Source organism: Prosopis cineraria, unplaced genomic scaffold (genome assembly GCF_029017545.1).
Source record: "Prosopis cineraria cultivar Desert tree isolate PC_DT_omini unplaced genomic scaffold, ASM2901754v1 PC6, whole genome shotgun sequence".
NCBI lineage: Eukaryota > Viridiplantae > Streptophyta > Magnoliopsida > Fabales > Fabaceae > Prosopis > Prosopis cineraria.
In genome coordinates this window covers 17420769-17435806 of record NW_026555337.1, presented here as the reverse complement: position 1 = coordinate 17435806, position 15038 = coordinate 17420769, and the positions used below count along the sequence as shown (strand labels likewise).

The window sequence follows — 15038 nt, the reverse complement described above, 5'->3', positions numbered from 1 at the left end:
TAAACTATAATTTGAGTTCAAATAACTTTTAAAAAGGGTTTTCTTGGGATCATAAAGTTTTGAACTAATTACTTTTGAACTCTTAAATTGTGATAACTTTTACTTAGATTTTAATTAATCCTGATTATCATAATATTGTGTTAGAGTATTGTCCTGGTAATGTTAAGGCAGAGATTACAATGAAGACCCTTCTCTATACCATATGTTGTGTATGGTATAAATTCTACAAAATTGAGTCATGAAAATAGACAAAAAAATAGAGAGAAAACAAAAGATACACGGAGGAGATGCGGGGAGCTCTGCTAGGGCTTGAAAGATTGAAGTATTGAAAGTGTTTTGAAGTTTCTAAATATTGGAGATAAGTTTTCTAAACTTGAATCTCTCTTTCTCTTTTATTTTTCTTGATGATAGGAATTAGGATTAGGTTGGAAAAGATGATTTTTAATCCATAGAGGCTATGGGTCCAAAATCATTAACTTAAATGGAATTAATGAGAGTTGATTGAGTTATCTAAATCTAACATTTATGACTTCATGTGTTTTTAGTTGGTTGGGGCTATAAATGAATGAAAATCCACCATTAGTGAGATGGTTAGAGTAATATAGCTTCATTAATGATTATTTAGAAGTTCAATGAAGTTAATGAAAATTAAAGGAAGTTAAGAAATCTTATAGGTACCTTTGTATGTGAAGGGTATGAATCTTAAGGGTGAACAAGTGTTGAACTTGATTGTAAAGAGGTGGCATTTTTAAGTTTCAAAAATGTCACCTCTGTAATTTTAATTGTTAAATAATAACAATATATTGTTATTTCTAATTATGTATTAATGATAAAATAATCATTTAATTTGATAAAATAAAATAGTTAATTAATCACAAATTAGAAAGGTGACATTTTGTTAGTGAAATGCCACTTAACTATTGAGTAATAAGAAGTTGTGGCATTTCATATAATAAATGCCACCTCTTTTTGTTTTAATATAATTTTGAATTAAAGAATAATTTATAAGCGATAGCATTTTAATTAAGAAATGCTATCTTTTTGCTTTAGCTTTAAGATTAGTGGTGTTTCATTTTTTATTAATATTGTTAAAAAATGCATGTTCTTAAATCCCATTTCAGCAATAGTGTAAATTTGCTAATGTATATTTGTTAATTATATTGCTAAATTCATGAAATTATGATAAGTTAAACATTGTATGAGAAAAATGGACACTAACCTTTCTGCCTGTTTGTGTAGTTGTTGTGTCTTCCTTTTGAAACATAATTCATTATATGTTTAAAGATTCTAATTTAATGTCCTACTTAGTTTGTTAATTGGTACTTATTTTTGTACAACTTAGCATAATTTGGACTAATAGTGTTTATGCACACACTGATCACTTTCATTACTAAATTTTAATTGTCATATTTCAAAATATAAGGATTAATGCTACAAATATTTGAAATTTAAGAGGGACTTGAAGCAACAACCCCCAAAAAAAAAACTATGGGGACTAATATGAAAACACAATAATAGTATAGGCATAACAAACAATTATATTTTCTCAATCAATTAATGAAATTTATATTTATTTTAATATAATTTATGTTTATGAATTTAATATTTTGTAAAACATTTATGTAAATATAATCATAAAATTATTTAAAATGAGAGAGGACAATTAAATTATGGGTGCAACTTAATAATTTTAATTTCTTTCATATTATTTAATTAATATAATTAGACATATTAAAATTTTAAATTAAATATTATTAACAGCATTAAAAATTAAATTCAATGCAGATTTTGAAATAAAAAATGACTCTATCTCTATGTAATCTTAACAAACTTCGAGAGAAGTAATTGTATTATATTCTACAAAATATGTGCACTTAATAAATGTAAAGTATTTTTTGAGGAGGATGACAGTTAAATCTTAAAAGAATGAATTAATAACAGTTAATTTTTGACAAACTTTATAAGTTAAAAATATTGATCCAACTTTCAATTGCAAATGAGTATTTAAATATTAAATATAATTTTTAGATTGTAACAGAAATTTTTGTTTGTACCTATTTAAATTAATATTTATAATTTATTTTGTAAAAAATTTTATTGAGAACCTAACTATCATTAATTTATTTTTTTGGGACCTGAATGTCATTCTCCCTTTTTTTTTTGATAAAGTGCATGCTTTTTTTTTCACATTATATTGGTACATACTAATTAAGAATTATATCATGCGTTTATTGGTATAAAAAATATACTCCGTTCAACCCTTATTATAGGAGATATTCAATTACTTTATTGAAATTAATTTATTTTGTAAAAAATTTTAAATTTACAATTATTAAAAATAGGAGAGAGAAATATACAGTATAAAATGAGCCATAAAATTAAATTTACAATAACGGTAAAATTAGAAAATGATGCTCCCTCACACAATTGCACAATTGTACCCTTAAGTGTAACAAATATGAAATTGACTTAAGGCTTATTTTTTTAGCTTATTTTATAATAATAATAATAATTATTATTATTATTATAACACTACCACCACATATCATGATTTATTATCAGTATTTTAAGTGATGCTTTTAGGTAGTCATGATGACTAAGTATCACTCACAGTATAATTTAAAATATGTCGGTAAATTATTCATGTTTCTTGAACAAAGAGAATTTTCTTGACACTTGACAATTGTAGTGATTTAGTATAATTCACGATATGTCCATCAATAATATGTTAAATATTCATGATGATTTAATATTACTCATGAAAAAATTTTGAAAGCTAAAGGGATTAATATTTTTATTTTAATATATAATTTATTTGTTTATTTATTCCCAAGATGATGGTAAAATAAAAAGAAGAAAGAGAAACAAATTAAACCACTCTTGCATCACCTGTGAATTCACGAGCACTAAGTCAATTGTCATTGATATATAAACATGCTAGCGCATCAACCAAATTCCGATTTCAGTTTTCATTTTTCTTATTTCACACAAAGTAAATATAATAATTTAGGGTCGAAACACACATTCATTTCATTCATCAAAGAAATAAAAATATAATGTGTTCCATGAATCTATGCAACCTAATTGCTCAATTTTGAGTCAAGCATGATTATGGAATATGGATCAACCAACGCGTGCTAATTCAACTAAGAGCACAATCGTGCATCATTGATTGGAGACACAATAAGAATATAATTCATGCACCATGATTAGAAGCAAATCAAAATAGTGAATGTGTGATAGAGAGAAAAACTTATAGAGTAACGTACCACAAGGATTTATGTCCATCTCCTAGCTCTCTTAGGCCTCGTTTGGTATGATAAAAGAGTTTTTGATAGAATCAGAATCGGAATTGGAATTGAAATCGAAATCGAAATCGAAATCGAATTGAGTTTTAAAAGTGTGTTTGGTATGAAGATTGAATCATGATATAATTTTAATAAGTATGTGTATTTAAAATATAAAAAATCAAAATACCCTTTATTTTATTTTTTTAATGGAAAACTTAACAAAAAAATAAAGAATGTACTTTTAAAGCTCAAAATACCTTTTATTTTATTTTTTTTAATGACATATAAGCCAATTCTATGTTGAGTTGGTGGATTTCATGGTCTCTACAATGGAATTAGATTCCATCAATTTTGATGGAATCATATTCCTTCAAGAAAGCAATTCTAATATACCAAACAAGTCAAATGAAGAATTCCATGTCCAATTCCATTTCCCTTTTCACAATTCTGATGTACTAAACATGGCCTTAATTCTTCTCTCCCTCTCCATTTATGTCTCCTCAATTTTCTGCCTCTTTCTTTTATTGACACCAACTCGGGTTTTCCTCTTAGTAATAGAATCAGTCATATCAAATCAAATTTTATTTTGGCTTTTTCTCCATTATTTCAGATTTTTTAAGTTTACATTAAAGGCATTTTATTTGATAGAAACAAAATTGAGGGAATTTGGGAGTCAATAAAAAAGAGAAAAAATTCTTTTAAAGTTATGAAGATATTATTTTATTTTTTAGTTGTCTTTTTATAAAACCTATTTTTCTTTTTTACTTTATTTATTTAATTTTATTAGTTTTTTATTTATTTTCAATTTACATTTGTAAACTCGGATAAAATACAATATTCACACTAACTATCTTTTTGCTGGTTAAGAGGATGTGGGTTTAAACCTCTTTGGTCACATTAAAAAAAATTTAATTTGTCTCCCTTGCCCTCCGATGCTGGAGCTCTTATGGCCAATCTAGGGGGTGGTTTAACTGCCTGTGGTAGTGAAGATTTTTTTTTTTTTAAGGAGGGATAATTTTATCCTTTCATACTAAAATTTAATTACAATTTTGTCATTTGCAGAAAATAAAATATTCCAGAAGTCTTTCACTGTGATTTTCCCTTTCCACTTGCACTTACAAAAATTCAACCACTCTACAAACAGGCATGACTCTCGCGCCACTCTACAAACGGGCATGACTTTTGCACGCATGGAAAGAGTGGTGTCCTCCATAGTTGAATTAGACATATTTTATTGTTAATGTGTCGATCATTGATTTTGGGAAAATTTTTTTAAGGGGGTAAAAACGAACATTAGATAAATTCCGAACTAAAGTAAACATTTAATTTTTTATATTTATACAATATTTTATTTTAATTTTTTAATTTTAAAAATATTTTTTTAATCATTTAAATCTAATATTATTAGTTTCATTCACAAAAAATTTTTACATTTAACTTTTAAATATTTAGACAAAACATTTTTAAATGTAAACATATCAAATTTATTTTTTTAAAATAATAATAATTAATATAAAAAATAATCATTCGAAATCGACGATATAAGGTAAAGGGGCTGAAATTATGCTTCATAAAATTATGAAAACAGATTGAAAATTAACAATATACTTGAGCCTAGAATCTTTGGTTCGAGGAAAAGAGAGGAGAAATTTTACCCTCCAATTTTTCAAGCTAAATAAGGGAAGGGGGTTAAATCCCTCCCTTTCCCTCCAACAAAACACTTCTTTATTGATTTTGTTTAGTGAAATGATAATGGGTTAAAGTATATATTTAATTTTTTAATTTTACACAAGATTTTATTTTAGTTTCATAATTTTATAAAGTATCTTTTTAGTTCTATAACTTTAATATTACTAGTTTCATCCTAACAGATTCTTACATTGAACTTTCAAATATTGACAAAATATTCTTAAATATTGATATATTGAGTTTAATTTTTTTTAAATAACTATGATTGACATAAAAGACAATTATTTGAAATTAACAATATACTTGAGCCTAGAATCTTTGGTTCGAGGGAAAGAGAGGAGAAATTTTACCCTCTAATTTTTCCAGCTAAATAAGGGAAGGGGGTTAAATCCCTCCCTTTCCCTCCAACAAAACACTTCTTTATTGATTTTGTTTAGTGAAATGATAATGGGTTAAAGTATATATTTAATTTTTTAATTTTACACAAGATTTTATTTTAGTTTCATAATTGTATAAAGTATCTTTTTAGTTCTATAACTTTAATATTACTAGTTTCATCCTAACAGATTCTTACATTGAACTTTCAAATATTGACAAAACATTCTTAAATATTGATATATTGAGTTTAATTTTTTTTAAATAACTATGATTGACATAAAAGACAATTATTTGAAATTAACAATATACTTGAGCCTAGAATCTTTGGTTCGAGGGAAAGAGAGGAAAAATTTTACCCTCTAATTTTTCCAGCTAAATAAGGGAAGGGGGTTAAATCCCTCCCTTTCCCTCCAACAAAACACTTCTTTATTGATTTTGTTTGTGAAATGATAATGGGTTAAAGTATATATTTAATTTTTTAATTTTACACAAGATTTTATTTTAGTTTCATAACTTTATAAAGAATCTTTTTAGTTCTATAACTTTAATATCACTAGTTTTATCCTAACAGATTCTTACATTGAACTTTCAAATATTGACAAAACATTCTTAAATATTGATATATTAAGTTTAATTTTTTTTAAATAACTATGATTGACATAAAAGACAATTATTTGAAATTAACTATGCCAAGGTCAAAGAACTAAAAAAATTTATAAAATTAAGGAATTAAATTAAAATATTATAAAAGTATATTTTAGTCAATAATAATATAATGAGAAAAGTTGGATTCCATTGTTAACTGCTCTGGTTAGAAGAAGGCTAGATTGGGCGATTGGCACATGGTTTCATGCCTTTCTGAAAAATAAATCAATAAAACAAATTAAAAATCCAACGAAACCGCCATTGCTGGTTGCTCCATTGCTGCTTGTTATTTCCTATGCCATCTGCTCTCTTCACTGTTGCTTGTGCTTGGCTTGATTCATTCTTTGCTATCATTGTTCATCATCAACACTCTCACAGTTTGACCTTGAGCTTCTCTTAAGAGTCTCATTCTTGCTGCCATTTGAAGCTCACATCCTCACAAGGTTATACCCAATCTCTTGCGGTTGCTCAACATCTCAACACTGAATCTTTAGTGTCTGCGATTTTGGTAATTACTTCTATTCTTTGCCTCAATCTCTTAACATTGAATCCTCATAATTAGATCAATGAGGTAGTTTAGAAAATGAGAGGACCTTAATTTTAGGAATTAGAAATTATGTTCAGAAGTTCCGTTTTCTCTCTCGATGTCACATTGATGTTCAACCTTGTTTTCTTGGTTTCACTTCTTTCTCTGATTCTTCGCTTTTCCTTCTAATCTCCTCATGGGTCGTATCTGTGAGTTTGGCACGAATTTGAAGTCTGTTTAACCAAGAAAGCTTCAAAGCTTTTAGGCTTGTCAATGGAGTTATCTCCCAAACCAACTGACTAAGGATATTTGCTTCCTTCTTGCTTCTAGGAAGTCCCACTAAAATTTCTGTGTGTTTGTTATCTTTTCCTGGAGCTGTCTAGTTTTTGTTATTTGGATAACCAGATTTCTCCTTCTACAAATTTTGAGCAATAAATTCATTTTTCACTAAAAGCACTCCTAGAGTTCTGATTTTTTTAATTTGAATTTATTAAATTTATTAAGTTGTTATATGAATAAGATTTTATGTAAATAATATGTAGGCTTTAAACAGCCTATTTAAATTTGATTTTCTTAAAGAAAAATATATTTTTAAGTTCTTACTATTTTACTCAATTCTAAATTAAGTTTTTATAATTTATTTTGTTTTAATAAGTTCAAATTATTGTAGTTTAATTTATTATATATGTTAAATTTAAAAGTTAAAAACTTAAACTTAATAATAAATAAATAAATTTTGTAAAACAAAAATATTTTTTAAATCTATAGAAAATTTAATTCAATATATTTAACTAAAATTAAAAAAATTGATTTAATATCTTTTTTACAATTTTATTAATTTTTATGAAAATTTTATATATAAAAAATATTTGAAAAAAATCTAATTATATAAATTTTGAATTATAAAAATTATATAATTACTTTTAAATCGTACAATCAAATAAAAATATAAAAATTTTAAATTTTATTTTTTAAAAAAAATTAAGGATTTTAATTTTAAAAATTAAAAATTTAATTTATTTAATTATAAAATTTTAATTAAAATAAAGAAAATGTTTAATTTAAAATTGAGCAACACTGAATATGTATTTTCTTTTGTTTTTGTTTTTGTTTTTGTTTTTTTAAATTAGCCGCCTGTTCCCATCCCCAGCGAGGCAGTAGGTCCATTTCCTAAGAAGCACTCCACACTTGGCTGAGCTCGCTGTTGGACGCCGTCCACCGTTGTCAACCTGCGTCCGGCAAGCATTGAAGAAGGTTCGAACCCTAGGGCTATGTGTTATCACGAAATCCAGTGGGATTGATTTGTTCAATGTGGATTTGAGTCTAGATTTGAATTCGTTCCCTGCGTCATCTGTTCCCTGTCCGGTTTTCAACCCTGTATGGAACGCTGTTTCAATTTAATTTGGCTTTAAATATGGTCCTGTAGTGATGTAATCGTTTGAATATTGACGTTCTTGAATCTGGCAATATTTACAGATTGAGTTTAAATTTTTCTAACTTTGATTACTAGTTTTTCTTGAAGGGTGTGTAATTGGCCATTATCCTTCTGCACTCTTTATTTTGATTACTATGCTTTGGATTGTGTTATCGTGCAATGTTGGATTTGTTTCGTGTTGGCATTCTGTTGATTAATCTCTTTATATTATCACCGATTTAGAAAATTCTCAAGGTATTTGTGATGTTAATCTGGCAATTGACTTGGCTCTATTTGCGTCCGGTAATTTAAAAGCTTGAGTTAAAATCATTTCCTGCGGCTCGTTGGTCTGTGAATTTAGAAGCTATTGACAGAAAAGAATCAACTATGCACCTTACTCTAGGAAACACTTTTTGTGATCATAAATTGCAAGATGAAATTGGAAGATAATAAATTGTTGGAGTCATAATCATTGTCATTCTTCAGTGGCTTAGGGCAGTTGCCAGAATCAATTGGCCTACTAAGGTATCTTAGTTAAAGTATCTGGAACAAAAATTAAAAGGACATGATATCAATTATGCATATTTTGAAGATTTCAGTGGGGGCATTTTCCCCAGAGTGTAATATAGGTCTGCCGGTGATGATATATATGATGCCATATGATAAAGTTAAAGAAAATGGTAGAGTTTTTCTTTAGGTTCAGATTAGTTATGTATAGAGACAAGAATTTGTGTGGCCATTATTACTATTTGAAGTTTTCTGATTTAGAAGAAATTTGGAACATGGCTGGAGAATGTGGGTGTGATGTTGAAAAAAATTCCTGAAATCTATTGCTTCCTTATGAGTTGAGTTATGTTGACAAGCTTAGGACTTTGGTTCAATGCCCATCCACAACACACAAGCAAGTGATAAAGAAGGTGCTCTTTGGTTCTAATTAGATGGTATTGGGTATATTCTGTTGGCCACAACTATGTTTTGTTATGTGCTCAAAATGTGGCTTTTGGAATTTGATGATGTTACTTTTGTTGATATGCTGAAAATGTGGCTAGACTAGCTTTGTTTGCTATGCTTAACAAAAGATCTATTTTGACAAGTAGAACATTTGACAAGCTTATTTGTATGGTGACTTAGCAATTTCCTATATATATGTATATATTTGCATCCTAATATATCATCATTATTTGATGTTGAGAAATGAAACCAAGGGAATTTACAATAAAAGAAAATTAAGGGAGTTTTATGATCTTTTCATAACAATGCCATCAACAAATTATATTGTCATCAACATGTTGGAATTTGAGAGAAAAAATAATTCATGCAATTTGGAAGGTGCAAATTTAATTTATACGAAGGGGGGGAGGGAGCCTAACATGTAAAGGAATAATGATAAATTAGTTATTACCTCCCCTCTCCTCCCCTCCCCTCCCCTCCCCTTTGTTTCAATCTTTGATTTCAATCTTCACCTCTTTCTGTCTAAATATTCTTACATTCCATTCTTTACCTTCAAATCTCTGATTTCATTGAGATTTTTTTTTTTTCATTTACTTCAATCTAAGTATATTACTCTTATTTCTAGTGGCACAAAATACATATTTATGATACTCCTGTCTTTTCTTTTAGCCTTTTAGGCATATACATTGTATCTTGAGGACAGTGCTTGGGTTCTTGGAGCAAAAGAATGGCTTTGTTTGTTTCCTCCGATTGTTTCATTCCTGTCAATCAACCTCGGCTTAGATTTCTGCCACATTATGGCCCCAATCAGTCTTGCGATAGTTGTACCAAGCTGCATTTGTGCAAGGGACCTCAAAGACCTAGTCATCTTTCATTTTCACGTTGTACACGAGGTAGCATCTCTTTATACTAGTACCATCTGTAATGATTGATGATAGCCCTAAAAGGATCTGATTTCAGTGGAATAAGTTTGTTATAACTTGTGATAATGGTAAAGAATTAAAATTTTGAGGATGCTTCTCCTCCTTTCGTGTTCATTTCTTTTTATTGTATCTGAGCATTATCAGGACCTTAACATATTCATGGGTTTCCTTTATTAGCGTCAGAAATTGTGCCACTTGTTGCTGCTCAAAGAAAGGGTCGATCATCTCTTTTACAGACTGCTGCTGTACGTCATTTGACTGGTTCAGTGACGAAAACCCAAGGACTGCGTTTTGCTGTGGTCAGTTTACCAAATATTACAGCTAAACAAACTTAATTCATTCTTATACTCATCAGTTAATCATAATATTTTGATGTTTCTGTTTTATTTAATCTATTAGTTAGAATGTTTCCAGTATGCATTCGGGTACATTTGGCTCTCAAATCCAGTATATATGAAATTATTAAAGGGAACTCTGTTTTGGTAACTTTTTAATTGGCATCAATCCTGGTAACCCTTGCAATTGTAACCTCATACATAAATTTCTACTTTATATGAGGTTTATTGCTTATATCATTGTGACTGTTGTAATAAAATTTTGAGGAAGTTCGCATATCTTCAAAAAATCTGCATTCTCATTTCGATTTCAAACTGAATGGAAGTTATAATGATTTTCTTTTTGATCATTTTACTGTTCTGATCTATAGTCTCTCATCATTAAGGTTGTTGCACGGTTTAATGAAATTGTCACTAAGCATCTCTTGGAGGGAGCTCTGAATACTTTCAAGAATTATTCTGTTGAAGACGAGGATATTGATGTACGTATGGATTTTGGAATAACATTAATTTGTAATTTGCAATGTTGATTTATTCCCCACCACCCCCCATTTTTTTTCATTTTCTTGGTAGTCTATTGTCTTGATATTCATTTTTTTTTTTTCATTTTCTTGGTAGTCTATTGTCTTGATATTCATCCTGTTCTTGTCTTGTCAGATTGGGTTGACACTTCTTACCTTGTTTTCCATTTCTGTTCCTCCACCATTTGCTTTTCTTTTGGATTGATGCTTATGTTTCCTAACCTGGAGCTATATTCAGAAAATAATGGCTTATTTCTTATTTGTAACTGATGCAATCTCTCTCTCTCTCTCTCTATCTATCTATCTATCTATCATATATTTTTTCCCCTTTAAATATCTACTTGACAACACCTATCTAACATTATCTACTTTTTTTAGTTTGTTGTGTTAGTGAGAAGATTGTCCAACTGTCACTTTGTTTCCAAACAAATATGTTATCTCCCATTATTTTCATTGGCACCAAGAGTCAAATTATCTATGAGGCAAGGTAGACGTATGTGCAATCACATATTATTTCCACTTTCTGAATCCTAGAATTGTCGGTATTATGTAGATCAGCACATATATATAATTTAATATAATGTCTCTTATGTGCATACATGTTAATGGTCATCCTTTTAAGTTAACTTTGCTTGTTTTATTGCTTATACTTTTGTAGTATTTGAAAGCGATTTACTTTTCCTTCTACCTCAGGTTGTATGGGTTCCTGGTAGTTTTGAGATTGGTGTTGTTGCAGAAAGACTGGGTAAATCACACAAATATAATGCAATCGTGTGCATAGGAGCTGTGGTATGGTGGTAACTAGTTGAATGTTTTGAATGGACAAATTATTCTATATCCTTGGCTGTATATGTTATTGATTAAATTCTTGTTACTTTTGCAACCATTGGTTATTGGAAACAGATAAGAGGTGATACTACCCACTATGATGCAGTTGCAAATTCAGCAGCATCTGGTGTGCTTTCAGCTGGTCTAAATTCAGGTATATTTTATTTTATTTATTTACTGTATGAGTCCTTATAATATGTTCATACAGTAACAAAAAATTCATGCTTAAGCCTAACCCAACCAAATGAATTTTATTTTACTTTTCCTTATTTGCAAAGTAACTCTCACCAACTAGCAATATTTTTATGCAGACCTTTAGGAGTAACTCATCGAATTGCTTCTAGATCTAAAACAAAATAGATGAGATTTGTCCCTATTGCTGCCCGTAACTATTTTTGTTTTGTTTTTTTTTTTTGTAACTTGGAAAATAAATAAGCCATTGCAATTACCAGAAATACTAGGCCTATATTAAAGGCACAAAAATAGAGGGCAACTGCTTGTGTTTTCCTAATAATTGGTTGTGATATTAACTTTCAGTGTGCTAGTTAATAACATTTTGATTTGAATTAGGTTTTGTTTTCACCTTTTAAATTTAGATGACAATCACAAATATATTTAGTGCCCCTTTGGTTGTTGAAAGGAAATAGAATGGAATGAATTGATAGAGAATAAAATAGTAAGGTCATGAATTTATAGAGAGGTGGAAATGATAGAGAGGAGAAAACCATGGAGTGATCGAGAGGTGGGAATGGGGATTTACATGAATAAGATCATCAATCGATCCCCATTCCCACCTCTCTCCACATCTCTATTATTCCATGACCTTATTTTAGTTCACTTTATTTTTTTATCAACCCATTTCATTTCAACAACCAAATGGGCCCCTAATATAGATCAATTTCTTTGTTTTCTGATCAATTTCATTTCCCCTTTTTGGGGATCAATGAGCTGGTTGTATCTATTTAATTTCTGATTCAAGATGAATAGAAAACTCAAGGCATTGTGTTGTTTAATTAACACCATAAGTCTGATTATATCAAAATCACACAAATACACGTCAACATGAGTATGGAGACATGCCTTTAAAGAGTAGAGTCATATCAGAAAAAGAAACCTCTGATAGAGAATGGAAATATATTTGATACATCTTTAAAATATTGAGGAGAATACAGAGAGTTTTCTTTTCTGAGCCAAATTAACATTATTAATAAGTTAATAAAATGAAGCAATTGTACATTACATTTTGCCACCGAACATAAAATAGGAGGATACATAAAGGAAGAAATTGCAGAGAAATATTTTAGTAACAGCTTCGATTTTGCCACCAAATCAGAATACAATCCCATACATAGGAAAGAAAACCAGAAGATGTTCTCTGGCACGACTTGAGGTTGCCAAACACTTGAAAGAAAGAAGTCATGCTTGAGTTTGGATTAAGTGACTGAATTCAAAAGACACTTTTTGCCTTTCGGATTTAATGGTTTTTGGGATCTCAATTAGTAAATGGACCATGACCTTGATATAAAGTCCAATTAATGAACGGTTTGAAATATTGGAAATTAGACGGGTAGGGCTTTGATTTGATGTATTAAAAACATAATTTGGATAATTTAGTCCCTTCAATTGCTGATTGAAACTTGAAACCTAGCCATAACATTTCAGGTCACCCATAAAATTGAATTCTGAAAATTAAGATTTTTCCCTGTGAATTACATTATTTCTAATAATTATGAATTATTTATTAGGAAAATTAATTTCAACATCATATGAAAATAGGGAAAATATTAGATAAAATTACTGAATAAGTGCATAAAATGTCATGAAAAAAATATAAAAAAAAATTATGACTTATCAAATACCTCCCTCATCCTCTCCAAAATTTCACTGCCTTGTCCCTTATTCAGTCCTCGGCTACCAACCTGTAACCTTATGCTTCCTCTCTCACACCTTAACAACAGTCTTCATTCTATCATTGTCAACTCTGTGATTTACCATGTCGTCATTCATCAATTGCCATCAAGATTAGAAATTGGAGCATTTATGAGATGACTTTGCAGGAGTTCCTTGCATTTTTGGTGTCCTAACCTGTGACGATATGGATCAAGTAAGTTTTATACTCAATCATTTGCTTTTTGATTTTTTTAAATTCTTTTTGTTGTTAAATAGGATTATGATTGTTAAGCTGTCTGTTTGTTTGCTTTCTGCTAATTCCAGGCTCTAAATCGAGCTGGTGGTAAATCTGGAAATAAGGGTGCAGAGGCTGCATTGACAGCTGTAAGTTGATACGATATTATCCAACAATCTTTTGTGAGGTTATATGAATCCTCTGTCTCTTAATTTGCTTATTCATTTACATAACCTAGTTATGACACCTGTGCAAGTGTGATTTGAGAAGGGATTGGTGAGAAGTGATACTCACTCTCCGCAGAAGTTTAAATTTTTTCCGGATTCATCATAAAATATACTCACTTCTCAGTCCTCACATCATCCCATCCTTCTTTTATTATCATGGTACAATCTGACTCGACAAAAAACAGGAAAGAGTTTTATTCTTAGCAGTCGTCATTCAAGTGATTGAAAGTTGAGTTACTCTACCCTCTCTGTTATGATGATATTTGGTAGCAAGAAATGTGGTTACTTTTGTTGAGTCCAGTTGACAACTGTCGAGTCTGTATTGTCACATGCCGTTTCTGCATTTCTCGATGCATTTAAAAGTTAATATATTGTTTTTCTTTATGATTATTCATGGATTAAGGTACAAAATTACCTAGAAACTTTTTCTCCAAGAACTTCTAGCATTCTTAAGTCAACAATGGTGCATTGGTTCTCATTAATTTTATAAAAGAGGTCTATCTTCTCCAATCTGTTAAGTTCCAACCTTAGAAGTTAACGGTCAACATTCGGCTATTTTAGTAGATTTGAAAAAGTTGACTTTTTTTTATAGAGTTAAGGGTACTTATATATTATTGTTGACTTGAGGATATAAGAAACTTCTAGAGAAAAGTTTTTAGATTTTTCTGTACCTTGACCTCTTTATATTTTGTGGGATGATGGTTTTAATTTATATGTGTGCTACAGATTGAAATGGCTTCTTTGTTCGAGCACCATTTGAAGTAAGTGCTTGCACCATCCACGCAACAAGGTCAAAGAGTTTCTCCAGTTCAGGGTTGCTGGACAAAATATCTTTGAGTTCATTGATTATTGTTGTAATAATAAAAGAAACCATTTGGGCACAGTCGTGGAGTAGTGAGGAATGAGATCCCGTTCACTATTTTCAGGGACGTAGTGTTTGCGCATGAGAGCCCTGTAGAATATTTTCCGGAATAGTTTTTGTTATTTATTTTGAACCAAACTTCGTTTTTTTTTTTTGTTTGTGGATTGTTTTGTTATATCGTTCCTTTAATGTTAAAATTGAAGGAATTTGATTAATGAAGGGTCATGCTTCAACTTGTATTATGGTACATTTTACTTTGATATATCATCACGATGCTCTGTTTTGGTGTTTAGAAATTTATAAATAATTTGCCTTCTCAGGTCA

General features: G+C 29.5%; 1 protein-coding gene across 3 annotated transcripts; it reads left to right on the top strand.

Moving 5' to 3' along the window:
* Positions 1-6317: 6317 nt before the first annotated feature.
* On the top strand, positions 6318-15038 carry LOC129312489 (6,7-dimethyl-8-ribityllumazine synthase, chloroplastic-like). Of its 3 annotated transcripts, none has more exons than XM_054955127.1 (9): positions 6318-6510; positions 9563-9786; positions 9994-10115; positions 10538-10633; positions 11366-11461; positions 11576-11654; positions 13558-13604; positions 13715-13774; positions 14579-15038. In XM_054955127.1, exons 2-9 carry the CDS (start codon positions 9621-9623, stop codon positions 14615-14617), a joined length of 705 nt encoding a protein of 234 aa, XP_054811102.1. In that variant the 5' UTR covers positions 6318-6510; positions 9563-9620; the 3' UTR covers positions 14618-15038. The 3 variants fall into 3 exon arrangements, with proteins under 3 accessions (XP_054811102.1, XP_054811100.1, XP_054811101.1); XM_054955125.1 differs by lacking the exon at positions 6318-6510 and adding an exon at positions 7659-7782; XM_054955126.1 differs by lacking the exon at positions 6318-6510 and adding an exon at positions 7765-7905.